This window comes from Uranotaenia lowii, chromosome 2 (assembly GCF_029784155.1).
Source record: "Uranotaenia lowii strain MFRU-FL chromosome 2, ASM2978415v1, whole genome shotgun sequence".
Lineage (NCBI taxonomy): Eukaryota > Metazoa > Arthropoda > Insecta > Diptera > Culicidae > Uranotaenia > Uranotaenia lowii.
In genome coordinates this window covers 430667595-430683420 of record NC_073692.1, presented here as the reverse complement: position 1 = coordinate 430683420, position 15826 = coordinate 430667595, and the positions used below count along the sequence as shown (strand labels likewise).

The 15826-nt window shown below is 35.8% G+C and overlaps 1 protein-coding gene across 25 annotated transcripts in view; it reads left to right on the top strand.

The window, feature by feature from the left end:
- The window catches only part of LOC129745656 (plasma membrane calcium-transporting ATPase 1-like), a 150458-nt gene extending 137025 nt beyond the window's left edge, over positions 1–13433 (top strand). For all 25 annotated transcript variants that reach the window (XR_008737163.1, XM_055738896.1, XM_055738884.1 and 22 more), the window contains one exon: positions 2968–13433. Coding sequence is in view for 24 of the 25 variants with exons in the window: in XM_055738896.1 (XP_055594871.1) it covers positions 2968–3005 (38 nt within the window). In the remaining variant the exon portion in view is untranslated. The remainder of the gene's footprint in view (positions 1–2967) is intronic.
- Positions 13434–15826: the final 2393 nt, after the last annotated feature.

Here is a 15826-nt window from a genome sequence, read left to right as displayed (position 1 = left end):
CAGGAAATTCTTGAAGTGAATAAACTTGTAATTGAATCTTGCCAACATCAAAGATTCCGAAAGGTACAAGTCATAAAAATGTTACAAAGTCTTGAAGATACATACTACTCAATATATTGCCTTTTTTAATCATGTAATTTGTTTTTGTCTGATCTATCGGAATTTATCTCCTGATACAAGGAGTGTATTCGAAAAAAAGGCAACACTTTGTTTTATGAATAACTTTTGAATGCACGGATGTAAATTGATGAAATGTTCAGCAAAGCTACCTGGTAATGTAATGTTTACACATACAAAATTTTTGTGATGTTCTGTCAAGTGGTTTTTGAGATATTGTCCATTGAAGAAATTTTTCGACTATAATTTTTGGGCAACACCACTTTTTTCAAATCAAGGCTATTTTCGAGCTCGTTTACTGTTTCCTGAAGCTTTACCTTCAAAATAACTAAAATTTCGAATTTGGTCGAAGCTATACCAAATTAAGCCGATTGTCCTCCTTCGGCACAAAAACTTCGTATTTGACGTTTTATCACTAGACCAACGTTTTTGCGTAATGAACGATTCCAGATCCAACCAAAACAGAGTATAAATTTTGAGGGATCAAATAAAGTGCCTTGCAGAGAAAACGGTCGCATTTGGAGGCAGTCTTCCATGTATTTTTAGCCATTCATTGTTATGAAAGATCAGTAATTTGCAGTTTCCACATATCGTTAGCCCCCTCAAATATAATACATTTTATTATTAATTTTTTTTCTCCTTGTTTACCTCCGGAAAATACAGGCGCGACTTGTCAACGAAAATTAACCTGCCAGGTGACGGCGAAAAAGTTCGTTTTGCTGTCCATTACGATTTTTTTTCAAAACATCTCTCCACAAGTAATTCAAATATTTTGGGCACGATTTGACCACCGTATTTTGTTTATTGTACCGGTAGGCAGCTGTTTTTAGCTTGTAGAAATGAAGTCAGCTAGACGAACCGGTCAGAAAAATTTGACTGTTTTTATCACTTCTTCTACTTATACTTTCTGATTGAGCTTGAAAAAAACCTCTCACATTCCTCTTACTTCATAAAACCAATAATCTTCCCTTTTATTCAAATTTAAGCTCACTATTAGGTCCTCTAGGACTTTGATTTCCAGCTGTTTTTGGGTCTCCCACTGCGACTGGATTCTGGATTTTTCTCGATCTTGCCCAAAAAAACTTCATTTTTCTTTTCAACGTTATTTCGGTTACAAGTAAACATGCATTGTAAAGTTTACTGCGGCCAGGCCAACCATGTGGTAAAAACCGCAAAAAATACTGTAACAAGGGGAGGAATTAAGCCTGGAGTTCTCTACCAAACGCATCATGTGGATTATTGGATAAATTATTTAGAGTAATTGAAATTATATTCACTTTTATTTAATGTTGAAAAAATAAAATTGTATGAAAGATTTAATCTCACCAAATAAGTCGTCTACGGATCCACGCGTTGTAGGTTTGATTTTCGTTCAAGGTTTGCAAGCAGAATATCGGAACCTATGACAACTTATGGTTCCTTGAGTTTACTTCTAGATTATGGTCGCCATCGGGGTTTTCCATACAGGCGCACGCATTCCGAACAGAAGTGTTCCATAATTTAAGGCGGATTTGCTTCCTCCAGGCAACTTTTACTGCTTCCCAATTTTGTTCTAGTACTTGACGAGGACCACGATTATGGACACATTAATTCCACCGAGGGAGCAAAGATGTCTCCTTCGTAACTATCACTGGTACGCTGGCTCATACGACCATTAAATTTCAAAACAATTATCTACACTAGTTTTTAAATCAGAAATAAAGTAATATTAAAATTAAAATTTTTACCGACGGAGTGAAAAAAAACCACGTCTGTTGCCAACTAGTCATGGCCTACTTCTCAACTTTGGTAGGAAGGTTTAGCACAATTTTATTCCATCAAATTTAGATGCTCTATTTAAGAAATATGTATTGAGATCGCCAACGGATTTGTCCCGAAATGTTACATATGGTTTGTGGTCGGTGAAAAAAAATCGCTGGGATGGTTTTCGTTTGGAACAGATTGGCCGTTTTGAGTGTGTTTTTCAATTCCCTTTTTGAACACCCCAAATTGTTTTCCTTGCTCATACACATCCAAGTTAAGAACCACAAATTTTCTCACATAATGTTTCACAATTTTATCAATTTTTCGTATCGAGCACTTGCAATTCACAAATAAGACATTCACTCGTTCGAATCGTTACTTTCGTCACATTGATTCTAACTTAATTCTTGTGTAGGTATACCACAATTGATGGAATTGCAATGTTTACACTGGGTGTGTTTTTGATAATGAATATATTTTTGATCACAGTGTTTTACACTTAAACACTTTTGAAAAAATGTATTCCTATAAAAAAAAATATTTTAAGTGTCGCTAGGATGTTTTCTGTTTAAGAAAGCTGTTAGTTAGAGTGAGTTATCCGTTTCAAATTTCCCCCACCCTAAAACGCTGCTTCAATGATTGCAAGTGCAGAATTTTTGCTGCTCATTCACAAAGGTTTTTTCGTTCAATAAATTTTGCGTGTGTACAGTTTACTTCGCGTTAAATAGCAACTAAAATGTTATGCGCGTTCGTAGAATAGTTTTGGAAAAATATAGGCCTGAACTTTTATTTTACCTTATCAAAATTGTTTCATCTACAATGTTCGCTGTATTCGTAAGCATTTGTATAGATATTAATTTGCAAGCCAACAAAAAAAACTAGTTTTTGAATGTATCTCAAACTGCATGTTGTATTAATTAATATTGAATGTATTGATAATCAGTATGTAAATCTCTATCAGTTGATGTTTTATTTTACTATATGAGTTAACTTTATGTGCGAGTACGAATATGTATAGTCTAAATTTAACAAATCAAAAAAAAAACTTCTCTATCACTAATTTAAATTCTGAAAAATCTTAAATTTACTTTCTTTAATTTTTTACAGAGAAATTCGCAGTTTGGACAAAATCAACAACAGTATAAATTCCTTTGCTAGAAGATGAGAGGAGAAAGATCTCGCGCGGTTCCATAATTTCTTTCTGATGTAGTTTAGAGAGCAATATTTGTACTAGCGAAACAACAAAAAAAAAACCCAAACTTAATCTTAACTACAACTGAAAAAACAGAAGAAATTAGTTAAAAAAAGCAAACCTAAACTAAACAAAAAAAAACTCAAAGTTAAAGCGTAAAGTGCAAAGTTGTTGCAAGCGCAGTTTAAAGATGCAAATTAAAAAAAAAACAAACAGCAAAAGAGAGACGACAGAGGAAGCATGTTAGTGAACAGAATTTATAAGGTTAAAAATGCAACTACCCAAAACAAAAAGCGATAAGCCGGAAACAGAAAAAAAATCCAGGCTCACAATATGCATTTCGTTTTTCGTTTTCGAGATTAGAAAACTCGAAGTAAGAGATAGCAGAAAAAAAAGTTTAAGATTGTTTTTAAGGTACTGGCAAAGGATTTACCTTCACAAAGAAAGAGATACACATAGTAGGCCACATCCATCGGTTAGTTAAAAAAATAGCGGAGCCTGTTCACTGAAGTCGATCAGTGTCTTCAAGTCACAGCCTACTACGATTGTGAGTCTGCATTTGAGATTATTTTGGTTTTGTTTTTCACGCGAGTACGTCTCGATAAACTATCTTACGTCTTTTTTTTTCTCGTTACAGTCGTAAGAGCGAAAATTTTCTTTTAATCACACTATCTAAATACGCGACAAGGTCTAAACCGCGAAAAAATCAAGAGTATTATATATTGAAAATTAAAGGATTAAAGCAAACCCTTCTGAAAAGCAGGTAAACGGATCTAAAGTTTACTTATGATTAATGGAACACTCCCCAACCAAAAACAAACAAACAAACAAACCCTTCCACGAGCATATAATTATAGGGCGAACAACACAAATTGAATCACATCAACAACTCACTCAGTGTAACATTTTAAGTGCATATTCATCAATGAAGACACAAACATAAACAAACAAAACTTCGTTTGACACATTCACACGTGTCGTCGTTCAATTGAGCATAGTTCATGCGACACATCTCCCCCAATTGATAGTGGTTATTTTTAGGCATTAAAAAATGGTTTGGGAATCTAATTACGAGCGTTTTTTTTTTTGCGGTGCAGCGATGAACTTTTTTTAAAATTAGAAGTGAATCACTTAAAACAGTAGTTAATTCGAGGATGAGCTGTTTTTTTTTTTGTGTTGAAAAGAGATAGGTCCTCGCAATCGTGAATCGGGAACTTTCAGGGTACAGATTGGTGTTTTGCTTCTGTTGATCTGAATTTTGTTTTGTAAAAATTAATTGTAAAAAAAATTGGCGGAAGGCCGAGGAAGGGCTTTGACAGATACGATGTAGAAAAAAACTACGAGAAAAACTATTCGGCTGAGTTCAGCGATGTTTGATTATATAATAACGAAAAAAAACCAACAAAAAGAAATTCTTGTACAGGCATTTATCTTTCTCCATTACTGTTAAAACTCATTGAAAAAGTTCGTTTTGTTTGTCGCTATCTATCCTCTATCCTATGTCCTACCAAAAAAAAAAACCAAAATCAAGTTTAAGATAAAGAAAACGTTGGCGTTTAACGGAAGAAAAATCGTTAGTAGAGAATTTAACAGCAAAATTTACAATGTTTAAAGTACTGTTTTCTGCCTTATAGTTAAGAGATCGAATGAAAAAAAAAGCGACAAAGTCTTGAAAGCGAATCTAGCAGAGGTGATGCACCTTGCGCATAACTCATCCCAAAATTTAAAAAAATAAATAAAAAAGGAAACTCTTACACATACATTTATGGTTAGCGATTAGAAAATATCAAAAAGACAGCTGCTTTTTGAACACTCGGAAAAAGAGAATGGAACACACACACTCACACACTTTGCGGCGACGAGCTGCAAACAAAGTTTAAAGAAAAAAAGGAATAGAGAGGAATATTTCCAACGGCTCTCTGACATGTGACGGTGAGTTTGAGGAGACGGTCTTTGCTAGGGAAAGATCCGGTGAATCCGATTAGATCGTTCGGAGTATTCTGTCTGTGCAACAACACAAACAATAGTTATTTTGAATAAATCCATGGATGGCATCCGTCTTCTCCTGATCCTATGCATTTTAATTTTTCGACTTGTCGCATGGAATTCCCCTTCAACAAATGCTTATTGAAGTTTACAAAATCATTCAACACATTGCATTTGAGAGAAGTGCATAATTTATGTTTTGGCCCATAGTACAAATTTCTTGTTTTGGCCCTCAGTGGAAATTACTTGTTCATGAAGCCACCGTCAATAATCATGGTAGGCTCTGATGGATACAAAAACAGATTTAAAAAATCCTGCAATTCAAATTTATTTCTTCTAGGCCCTCTTTGATCGTTTCCACCATCGTCGTCACCGTTGATTGCTTTTAACTGCGCACTTAGTTCGCTGCCATCAAACATCTCGGGACCATTTATCTGAACTAAGCTGAACCATGGCTGCTGGTGTATTTATTGCCTTACCTTGTCCGATGATAACAGAACCCCACGACATAAACCAATTCTCCTAACAACAACCCATGTGTTTTTTGTTTCTCTTTCATTTTGGTTTCAATCGAACATTGATGCGTTTTATCATCACTGCTCAGTACAGAGTCGGCTCGTTAAAGAGAGATAAAACGCGTGTGTTTCGTTTGTTGGCTGATTCAAAATTTTTTGCTTTGATAGAACTTTTTTTTGCTAACAACACACAACGCCAAACAAACATCAAACGCAGTTTGTCAGCTATTGCAAACGGTAAGCAGCCGCCTACTTAGATACGCTACAAAGTAGGCGACCGTTAAACTAGACCACATGACCGTTGCGTTCCAATAGATGACTTCTATTGTAAATAGTATAAACACTTTTCACACAAACAGATATACATACTTATTGACCGAAAAGCCGAAAGTAGGTTGATTGCCTCCAGAGTAGAAAACTGAAGATAGTTTAATACCAAAAATAGAAAAATAAGCAAAGAAAAAGCTGAAATTTCAAGATGGAACCATTTGACAAAGAACAAAACAAAACCCCTACCGAAAGCGCCAACTTCCAAACTTTGCAAGTACGAATGGACGATTCCGGTGACGGCACTTACATGTTGAGATGGATCGTAATGCCACAACTAGGGTACCCCGAGAGAAACGGGTCTGCGGTCTACGGCCCGGTTTATTCGACGACGACGACGCCGACGACGGTCTCCGGTGCTCTGAGATTGAGAATCGCTGCCCTACAGCAACAATGCCCGCCTGCAAGCTTTATAGATACCTAGCGAGACGAGACTAAACGAAAATCTCTGCAACAGTGGCGCCGCTCTGTGGTAAGAAAACGTTACTTCTGTTGTTTTATTGTAGATGGTAAAATCTTGAAGAAAGATTTCGTCAAAAGCGGAAGACATTTCATGTGAAAAGTTGTTGAAATATCGGAACATTGAACAGACTTAATGTTGACTTAGTTTTTATTCAACAGTTGCAATCAGCATTTGAACAGTACTAATGTCTATTGTTTTCGTCATGTTTCGAATATCACAGTTCCGATTACAGTATGTTTTAGCAATCAGAGAAGTTGAACAAACTTTAACCATCTACAAAATTTCAAAGAAGCACATTAAACAACAATAGACAAAAAGGAAAGAAAACGGAATAATTTTGTGACCAAATAAAAGAACAAAAAAACCAACGCTAGCAGAGAGCGCAGCCATCAAAAGGTGACAGGGGCAAGCCGAAGGCGATTTATTGAATGTGTATAGTAAAAAAAAATGAAAACACTAAATCTACTGATGACATAAGTTTAACTATAAAACCAAAATAGCCACGATGATCGAGATATTTACGCAATAATTATAATAATAATAATGAATAATATTAATAATAATAAGTTGAGTCAGAGAGAGAAGAAAAAGAAACAAAAAACGAGAAAAATCACACACATTTTACAACCTAAGGAAAACAAGGTATTTTTACTGTTACAGAGAGAAGTTTGTGAAAACTAAAAACCCAAACCCCATCCATTGCGATGAAAAAATATGGAAAAAAGGAAGAGAGAAAAACCGAAAATCCACAAAAAAGTAAATAAACTAAAACTGAAATAACATTTGAGGTAATACTGAATTTAGCAAGCAAGAAAGCAACCAGAAAAAAAAAACAAACAAACCAACCATAACTACGACTTAAAACCGCTACAGCTATAAGGAAATATCACAGAAAATCAACAACGGCTGCTAGGGTGATGCAGCAAGAATAAATAACAAAACATTTGTTGAAGAAACACAACGCAAACACAAATGGGGATTTAGCTTGTTAATTGCAAAGCGCAACACACCCACACACGCGAATGTATGCCGTGAATCATCTCTGATAGCGTTAAAAAAAAAGTACACAAACACTATCCTATAAAGGCTTAAAAAAGAGATAGAATGGTAAACAAGTTACAGACTTCAAAGCGCAGCGCCCCAGAGCAAAAAAAAAATCGGAAATCGTTGACGACCACATTTTTCAGTTTATTTTTACCGAGTACTGTAAAAAGAAAACAAAAAAAAACATAGTAACCCAACTGTCGAAAATTGTTGGTTAAATTTGACAAATTCATTGTACTTTTGTTTCAGTGTTTTTCAATGGTTTTCCCGAGTTCAGTGAAAAATTTAGGGAAAATTTCTGCCAATGAAAATTTTAACGAATGTTTTCTTCAATCGTTGATTCGTTGAATGCGACAGTCAAAGCAACCACTGACTTTGCTTCCCAGAAGCTTTCTTTACCCTGTTTTTTTTTTAACGTTGCAGTAGGCCAATGTTGGGATCGAACAACTGTACTTAAAACATTTTATTTTTGTTTATTTTATTTTTTTAATCGTAGTTAGCTTTGATAACTAACTATTCTCTTATCTGTGATAGCTTATATGAACTTTATTAGAACTTATTCTTTCCTTCGATTGATGGTTTTAAACTCAACTGTCGCAACTTCTTTTACCGATATGCTGTGAAAAGGATTTCGATAAACTGAAGACTTGTAGGTTTCTCCTTCAATGATACGAAAATAGCTGATCGGTGGACAAACTATTTAAATATTGAAAAATTTCCCAAGTCCGATATTTTCTAAGATTGAAAATTTGGTCCGAATTTCGTTTGTTCCTCTGATGAAAGATCCGAAATTAAATCATTTGTTTTGCGGAATCAAACCGTTTTAATACTGATTTCACTGACATGACCCTCGGAGGAAAATTCTATTTTCGCTGCATAGCCTACTAATGTCTGCGCGACGACAGAAAAAAAACAGCTTTCCAACCTATTTGGACACAAACGCTTGTGTCGTCCAAAAAGGGCGAATTCAGACAATTTCCGTGCTTATGAAAAATGAGTCGGAAAAATTTCCCCGTTTGGCAAAAAAACAGGATATGAGCCGTTTTCTAGTCTTCAATTAAATAATAAAGTAACTACATTTGGCAACACTGAAGAGCTAGGAAAAATGCCGATAGAAAACAAATTAGTCATTGTTCTTTTATTATGAGCAAGAGGCGTGTTTTAAAGAATTGCTGAACTGTTTTGAACCGGAATGATCGTGCCAGTTCACGACAATGATTCAGAACGATTGATGATTGGTCCGACTCCGGTAAAGAGGACGGAGTGGCTGGAAAAGCACAGATTTATTGTTTGTTGTTCACAAAGGCTGTTTTGAAAATCTTCTGGCTCCAATAACTAAGACGGAATGGCCGAAAAAGCACTGATTAGAAGAGATTTTGTCATGATTTCTTTTAGATTGTCTTTTCAATCGGCGTCACCAGATTGGAAAAGCTGTTGCAAATTTTTTTCCGGCTTCTATAAATAAGACGGATTGACTTAAAAAGCACACATTGAAGTGGATGTTGCCTGAAATTGTTTTATCACATTGCTTACCAAATACCAAAATTTTCGTTTTTCGCTTGCCGCGAACGTGCTATTCTTAGAAGTATAACTCAAATCTCATAAATTTAGTGATGGTTCAGCGAGTTTTGAGGTATAAATAGAATGCCAAATTTCGGTGTTTCTCAGCTTAGATTTCTTCGCCGTCCTTAAAATGTGTTATGATTATTTCGGCTCCGATAAGTGAGACAGAGTGGTTGGAAAATCACAGATTGAAGTGCTTGCTGATATGATTTTTCCAGCTCCGGTAAAGAAGACGGAGTTCCGAAACTAAATGGCTGGACTGGACAAGCCATTGATTGAAGAAGTTTTCGCTGGGATTGTTTCGGCTCCGTTTGAAAGCACTGAGTGGATGGAAAATCACAGAGTGGATGGCTGTAGCAAAGTTTGCTTTAATAGTTCATCGGATCCAGTAAATAAGACAAAATGGTTGAAAAAGCACAGGCTAATAGGCTGAGATCCAATTCCGGTAAATAAACCAAAGTAACTGAAAAAGCACAGATTTGTAAGGCTTTTGCATAAATTGTTCAAGGATTGTTTAAATAGAACAGAAATGAAAAATATCAATAAAATAAAATTTATTTGGAAACAATTGAATGTTTCCATCGGGAGAAATCAAAAAGAATGGGGAAAACCTATCAAAGCAACCTTTTGCACGAGTTTGAAGAACTTGCTACCATCTCCGTTATTGAATCATTACCCAGACTTGGCCTACTTAACAAAATTCATTTTCTTTTTTCGTATTCAAAGCTGACTGTCATCAGGTGTGTATAATGGGGGAATTCGTAGCTACTTTTTCCATTACAATTTTTCCTCGAATGAATTTCATTTAAGTTACAGCGTTAGAGTGTTGCTTTTATGATTTTTGATAAAGATTACAAACAAAAACTAATAAACAGCGCAACAAATTGGTTACAAGTTGCCATCATTCTACCGTTGCCATATATGAGGAATACATGAATAGAAAAAAAGGGATTAGACTAGGACAATTGACTCTAATTGTCGCTACAGGCGGAGCAGAAGGACGTTATTCTAACTAAATAAGCATTTTAATAATTCACCTTAAGGTATAACGCGGTGGTGTTTCGAGAGTTTGAATCCAAGTTTACACATTCTTCTGAGCACATATGTTAAAAAAAAACGAAATAACACCAAAATAAAAACTCCCACACTTAATGAGATAGGACACGACACCCCCCCCCCCCCCCCTCCTTTAATGGATAATTCTATAAGAACCAAAAAGCAAATCAAAGATTTCTTCAACAAAAAAAAACAGCATATGTGTGTGTGTAATACTTATGTCACCTAAGGTGAACTATAACTTGATAATGCAAAACTAATCCTTACAGTAAATACAAACAAAAACATATACACTTCGAAGACATGACACACGTGAATAGAACAAATCGTTTTGTTTGTAGCTGTTCACATTTATTCACACACAATGCCCAAACCCAAACAGACACATATAACTCAATAAACATAAACACAACTTAGATAAAGGAGAATTAAATTCAAGATAAAACAAAAAGTAAACTTAAGTCGTGTAAAACAACTGAGAATTTTCAAACAAACAGCAGCCAACAACACACACTAGCAGCAAGCAAACAACAACAGCACTTACTTAGGCACCTATAATGTCGTCGTGAGCCTCGTTTTTTCGATGATTTGTTGGAAGTTTTCCGAAATCGGTCTCAGACTTATTTACTTGTTTGGAATTTGAACGTTTTGCTAAATGTTAGCCAAAAACCAAAACATATTTAAGCATAATGAAAAACAAAATACGATCACACACACACACTAGAACAAGAATAAGCTAAAGTTTAAAGAAAAAAAATCGCGGGTAAAACACAAGCAACCAAGAAGAACCGTAGCTGAGTTGAGTAAGTCGTGAAGTAGTTTTTACTAAAAAATGAGATAATCAAGTGCAAGTAGTAGGACTCGAAATAAGAAATTGAAGAAATTGAAAAATCAAACCAAAAAAAAAATACTACCAAAACATCTAGTCAAATGTCTCGAGCGCGAATCAGTGAAGAGCAGTTGAGTGTAAGTTGTTATGTGCGCCTTCTTCCTATTGTTTTGCGTTACACGGTTAAATTAAAATAGGGTCTTGATTTCCGGTGCTGGTTTCTAATACTCTGTCGGTTTTTGCGTTTCTGCTAAATTGGTCTCAGAACCCTAGACACGACGCTTTACCTTTTATCGTAGACACCCCTCAGCCCGAATCTATCTAATCGAAGCAATCCATGAAGAGCGAGCTAGCTAGAGAACAACAGCTGCGTAGGTAGGACAGCTAAAACCGGAATTGGGGACGGTTGCGCATTTTCTCCAAATCCTTCGTTACTCTTAAGTAGAGGAGAAAACCAGAAAAAAAATAAAAGAGCTCCCCTTTGCATTTAATCGATTATTGTGTTTGTCCTCCTCAATACAGACCGATATGTATGGATGAATAGGAGAAAAAACACAGAACCCACCTGGATTATGCACAGTGGGTTCAACGAAAGACATCTCAAACCAAAACAAAAACAAAACTAGGCATCAATTTGCAGACAGAGACAAGTTAGATGAAGCTCTAGATATTTTAATGAGTTGATAGCGAACTTTAACTAAAAAGCCTTTACTATTATAAACTGTTGTTTTAAAACTCAAATTGAAGCGTTACTTTTGACTCTCTATACATTTAGCGAAAGCGTTCGTCCTATCGATGCGTTTGCGCCCGGTGGGTTTCCTCTATTGGTTTGCGTTTGCGAGACCCAGGTCAGGCTAATTTGCACGTACGGCTCCATCAGGATCGCTGAAAAGTATTGAAAACTTGATGAAAAGCGAAGGTGGGAGTGAGACGAAAAGCCACAGCTTCTGTCCTTTTGTATTGTGTATTATATCAATTGTTATGATTACGCACAACAAAAAGGGAAACATGCTTCTTATAAGATCCTAACGGAGGCATCCAACAGGCAAAAAGAGAGAAAAACTAAACACGATTTTAATCACAACAAAAGCCATGCATGTGTTCAAAACGATAATTCCCCCATATATATGTAATACGAACCCGAAAACACTTATAGTGACACAAAAAGAATGCACAGGAAAGAAAAGCAGCAACGTATTACGGAGTGACGTCACCCCCACATCGGACCGCCATTTTGGAAACGCCTCTGGCAGTGCGAAACAAAACAAAACAAGGAACGGAAACTAAAACAAAAAGTAAACAAACATGGTCAAACGTTAAGTAAAGCAAGCCCACCGTCAGCGCGCAACCCAAAAAACCAAAACTCACTACTACTACGAAGTAACGAACAGGAAATCAAACGCCTACTTAGGTTCCTTCTCTCTAAATCCACACACACAGGGATCAGAATTAGTGGTCTTCGATTTTGTCATAAACTAACTCACACTACACTAGGGTACGTATGTCATTGAATCATTGCAGTCATTTTCACGTCACGAGATTAAAAAATAAACATTGTAAACAAAAACAAAACTTAAACGACAAAAACTGATCTCCTGTCCAGCTCTCTCTTTCCCCAACAACCCAACTCCAAACAATCTTAGTTCTAATCCCAATTATTTCTCGTTCCAAAACAACCCCCCTTCAACCTTCAATTAAAAGTTAAACCCTTCGAAACCCAAACCAAAAACAATGAAAAAAAAAAAAAACAAAACAAACCGTTACACTTTAGGTTGAAAACTAATATTTACAGTGAGTTAAGTGCTAAATAAACTAGTGACCTACCATAGTGTGTAAAGTATGGGAAATGAATAAAATGAAACCAAAAATGTTATTTATTTGAAATAGTTGTTACAAAAAGAAACGAGAGAGGAGAACAAGAACAAAAATTAACCACAATTTAAAAAAATATTGAAAAATGGTTACTTTACTTTTGATTCTGTTTTCCCATTGGTTGTTCACTTGATTATTCTCGAAATGTAATAGTAAATGCTGACAAAACAAATTGTCGAAGCAGAAATATTGAGGTTCAAAACCCATAAAGAGATAAATATTGACGCGCAGCAGTGTGTACGAAAACAAAATGAATAGACAAAAGTATTAATTTTTTTTAGAGATCACAGCAACCATTGCGCGATACACACAGACAGGCAGGCGGACAGAGAGAATGAAATGAAAAACAAGTAACTCGACGAAAGCCTTGACGAATTTCATTCTATCGATGTTATTTCAACAGTGACTCGAAAAACGGACGGAGAAGAAGATAAACAAATAGTCAAAAGATCAAGTTGTATAGAGAAAAATGAAAACAGTTAGCCAGTACAGTATGGGGCAATGATGAAATTTGACAAAAAAAAGTAAATAAAATTATAAAATCGCGCGCGTCGTTTAGTCGTAGGACAGTGAAATTAAAAACAAAAAACAAAGCAGGCACATGAAAGCTGGTGACCTACAACACAACACATTCTCTCTCGAAGAAGAAGAAAAGGAAAAATAATTAAAAAAATACATAACAACAAACTTCAAGTACTAACTAGTTTTTCTCGAAAAAAAACAAAACCATATAATTTCCTTTAAAAAAATTAAGAAGAAGGAAAATAAGAGAGCAACTAAAAGAGCAAAAAACACACACATTAAACAAAACAAAAAATTATGAAAAAGAAAAGAAATGATGAAAAAAAAATCGAACTAGGAAAAAACAATTTTGATTTTATTGTACATTGTTATTAATTATTGAATTAAATCATAGATATATTACATAAAAAAAGAAAAAAGAAAAATACAAAAAAAATCAAAAAATAAAAACGGGTCTATCTGTGCAGTTGTTTTTATTTGGCTCTTGTTGGTTATTCGTTTACTGCCTGCTTCATATGTAGGCGGAAAAAGGCTTCGCTTGATGACAGGTTTAAGGGCATTGACATTGAAAGAAATCCTTGATGCTTAGTGATAATTTTTAGAATCAATTTCAAATTCAATATTTTTTCAAATGACATAAGTAAGTGAAAATAAATAAAGTAAGTGATGAAAAAAGTGTTTTAGGAAGAAAACACATCATTTCTTGCTTGCTTCAATGCAAACTTCTGTGTTTAAAATATTTATCGCCTACTTGTACAATGTTATGCAATTTGTCTGAGACATACCATTCACTTCAATTTAAGATTGTCATCATCCATGACTTCGTTTTAGGCATTTAGGTACACTCTCTTGCTAAAATTGTTATCTACTACTTCTTACACTTTCCATACTTAACGGGGTTATTTACTTATTAATGGGCATCATTATATGCCAACTTACATGTCAAGGCAGAACAAAACACTCACTATCAGTCATCTTATTTCATTAGTTAACTGCGTTTTATCACCTTGAATAGTGGCTCCAGAGAGTGGATGTAGTGTTCTTGAAAAAAAAAATTGTAAATTATCTGAAATGGTAACATTTTTCTGAATTGAAGTACGCAAATAATTCAATCGTTATTGCAAACGGTGGCTCCAGAGATTGCGTCCTGAAAATTTTCAATTTTAGGTTTTTGTTATTGAAAACAATTAAAAGTGGTTTAAATGTGTTCTATTCTGAAGAAATTCTTCGCATTGCAACGAAAACAGCTCAAGTTTAGTATTTCCATTGAACATTTTCGTCTATCAAGCATTGCATATTTTTCATTCGTTGAACCTGATGAATTTTATTTTATGATTTTCAAACCAAAATTACTTTTCTCCCATATGTAATTCTAATCGGTATGTGGCCTTCGAGTAAAATATTTGACAAACTAAAGTTTTAAGAAAACCATTATTTTTAAAAGAACACCCAGTTTTTCATGCTGCTCTCGAACAAAGTATTTCAAAATTCCATAAAAATGTCAGGCTCATTACAAGGTACTCTTTTTTGTATTAGTATTAGTATTCATTTACATCAAATAGATAAAATTTGAAGGATGGCTCCAGAGAGTAACACACTAGATTGATAAAGCTTAGTTCACACCAGATTCATTTATCGGGTATTTTTGTGAGTTTGAAAGAATCTCTGTGGAAGTGTCAAAGCAAATAATTGTGTACTGTGTATTTGAAAAAATGTAAATCAAGTTCTTACTTACTTACTCACTTACTTAATGATCCCGCGCCGATCCTCCGGTGCATAGGGCCGTGGTAAAAGACCTCCACTGTTGACGATCCGGAGCCAGCGTCTTCACCTGGTCCCAGTCAAGATTCTCGTCGACAGTTCGGATTTCAGCGGCTAGGCTTCGCCGCCATGAGTTTCTGGGCCTGCCTCTTCTTCGATGACTTTCTGGATTCCAATCTAGCGCCTCTCTGCAAATCTCGTTTTCATCTTTTCGCAGCGTGTGCCCAATCCATCTCCACTTACGTTCCCGAATCTCGATTTCCAGCGCCCTTTGATGACACCGGCGATGTAGTTCCTCATTCGAGATCCAGTTGCCAGGCCACCAAGCGCGGATGATATTCCGCAGGCAGCGGTTTACAAATACTTGCAGTTTTCGCATCGTCACCGCATATGTGCACCAAGTTTCGCACCCGTACAGCAATACGGATTTTTGTTCGTGACCGCCAGATGTTCCGGAGACTCGCAAACGCAAATCGGGCCTTTCTGATCCGGGTTTCGATGTCTTTCCTGGTACCACCATCAGGCGTTATCTGGCTACCAAGATACTGGAAGCACTCCACTTTCTCAACTTGTTGCCCAGCTACCATGAAACTGAAGGGATTTCCTGTGTTGATCTCCATTGACTTGGTCTTTCCAACATTGACTTTGAGACCTGCTGCCTTGGAATTTTCGGTGAGGTTGTCGAGTTTGCTCTGCATATCCGGTTGCGTTTGGGCGAGCAAAACAATATCGTCAGCCAAGTCAAGGTCGTTCAGATGCTCCATCGTTGAAGGATTCCACAGCAATTCTCGGTTCGGTGCACAGTCGATCGATCCAGTCAGAATCTCATCCATTAC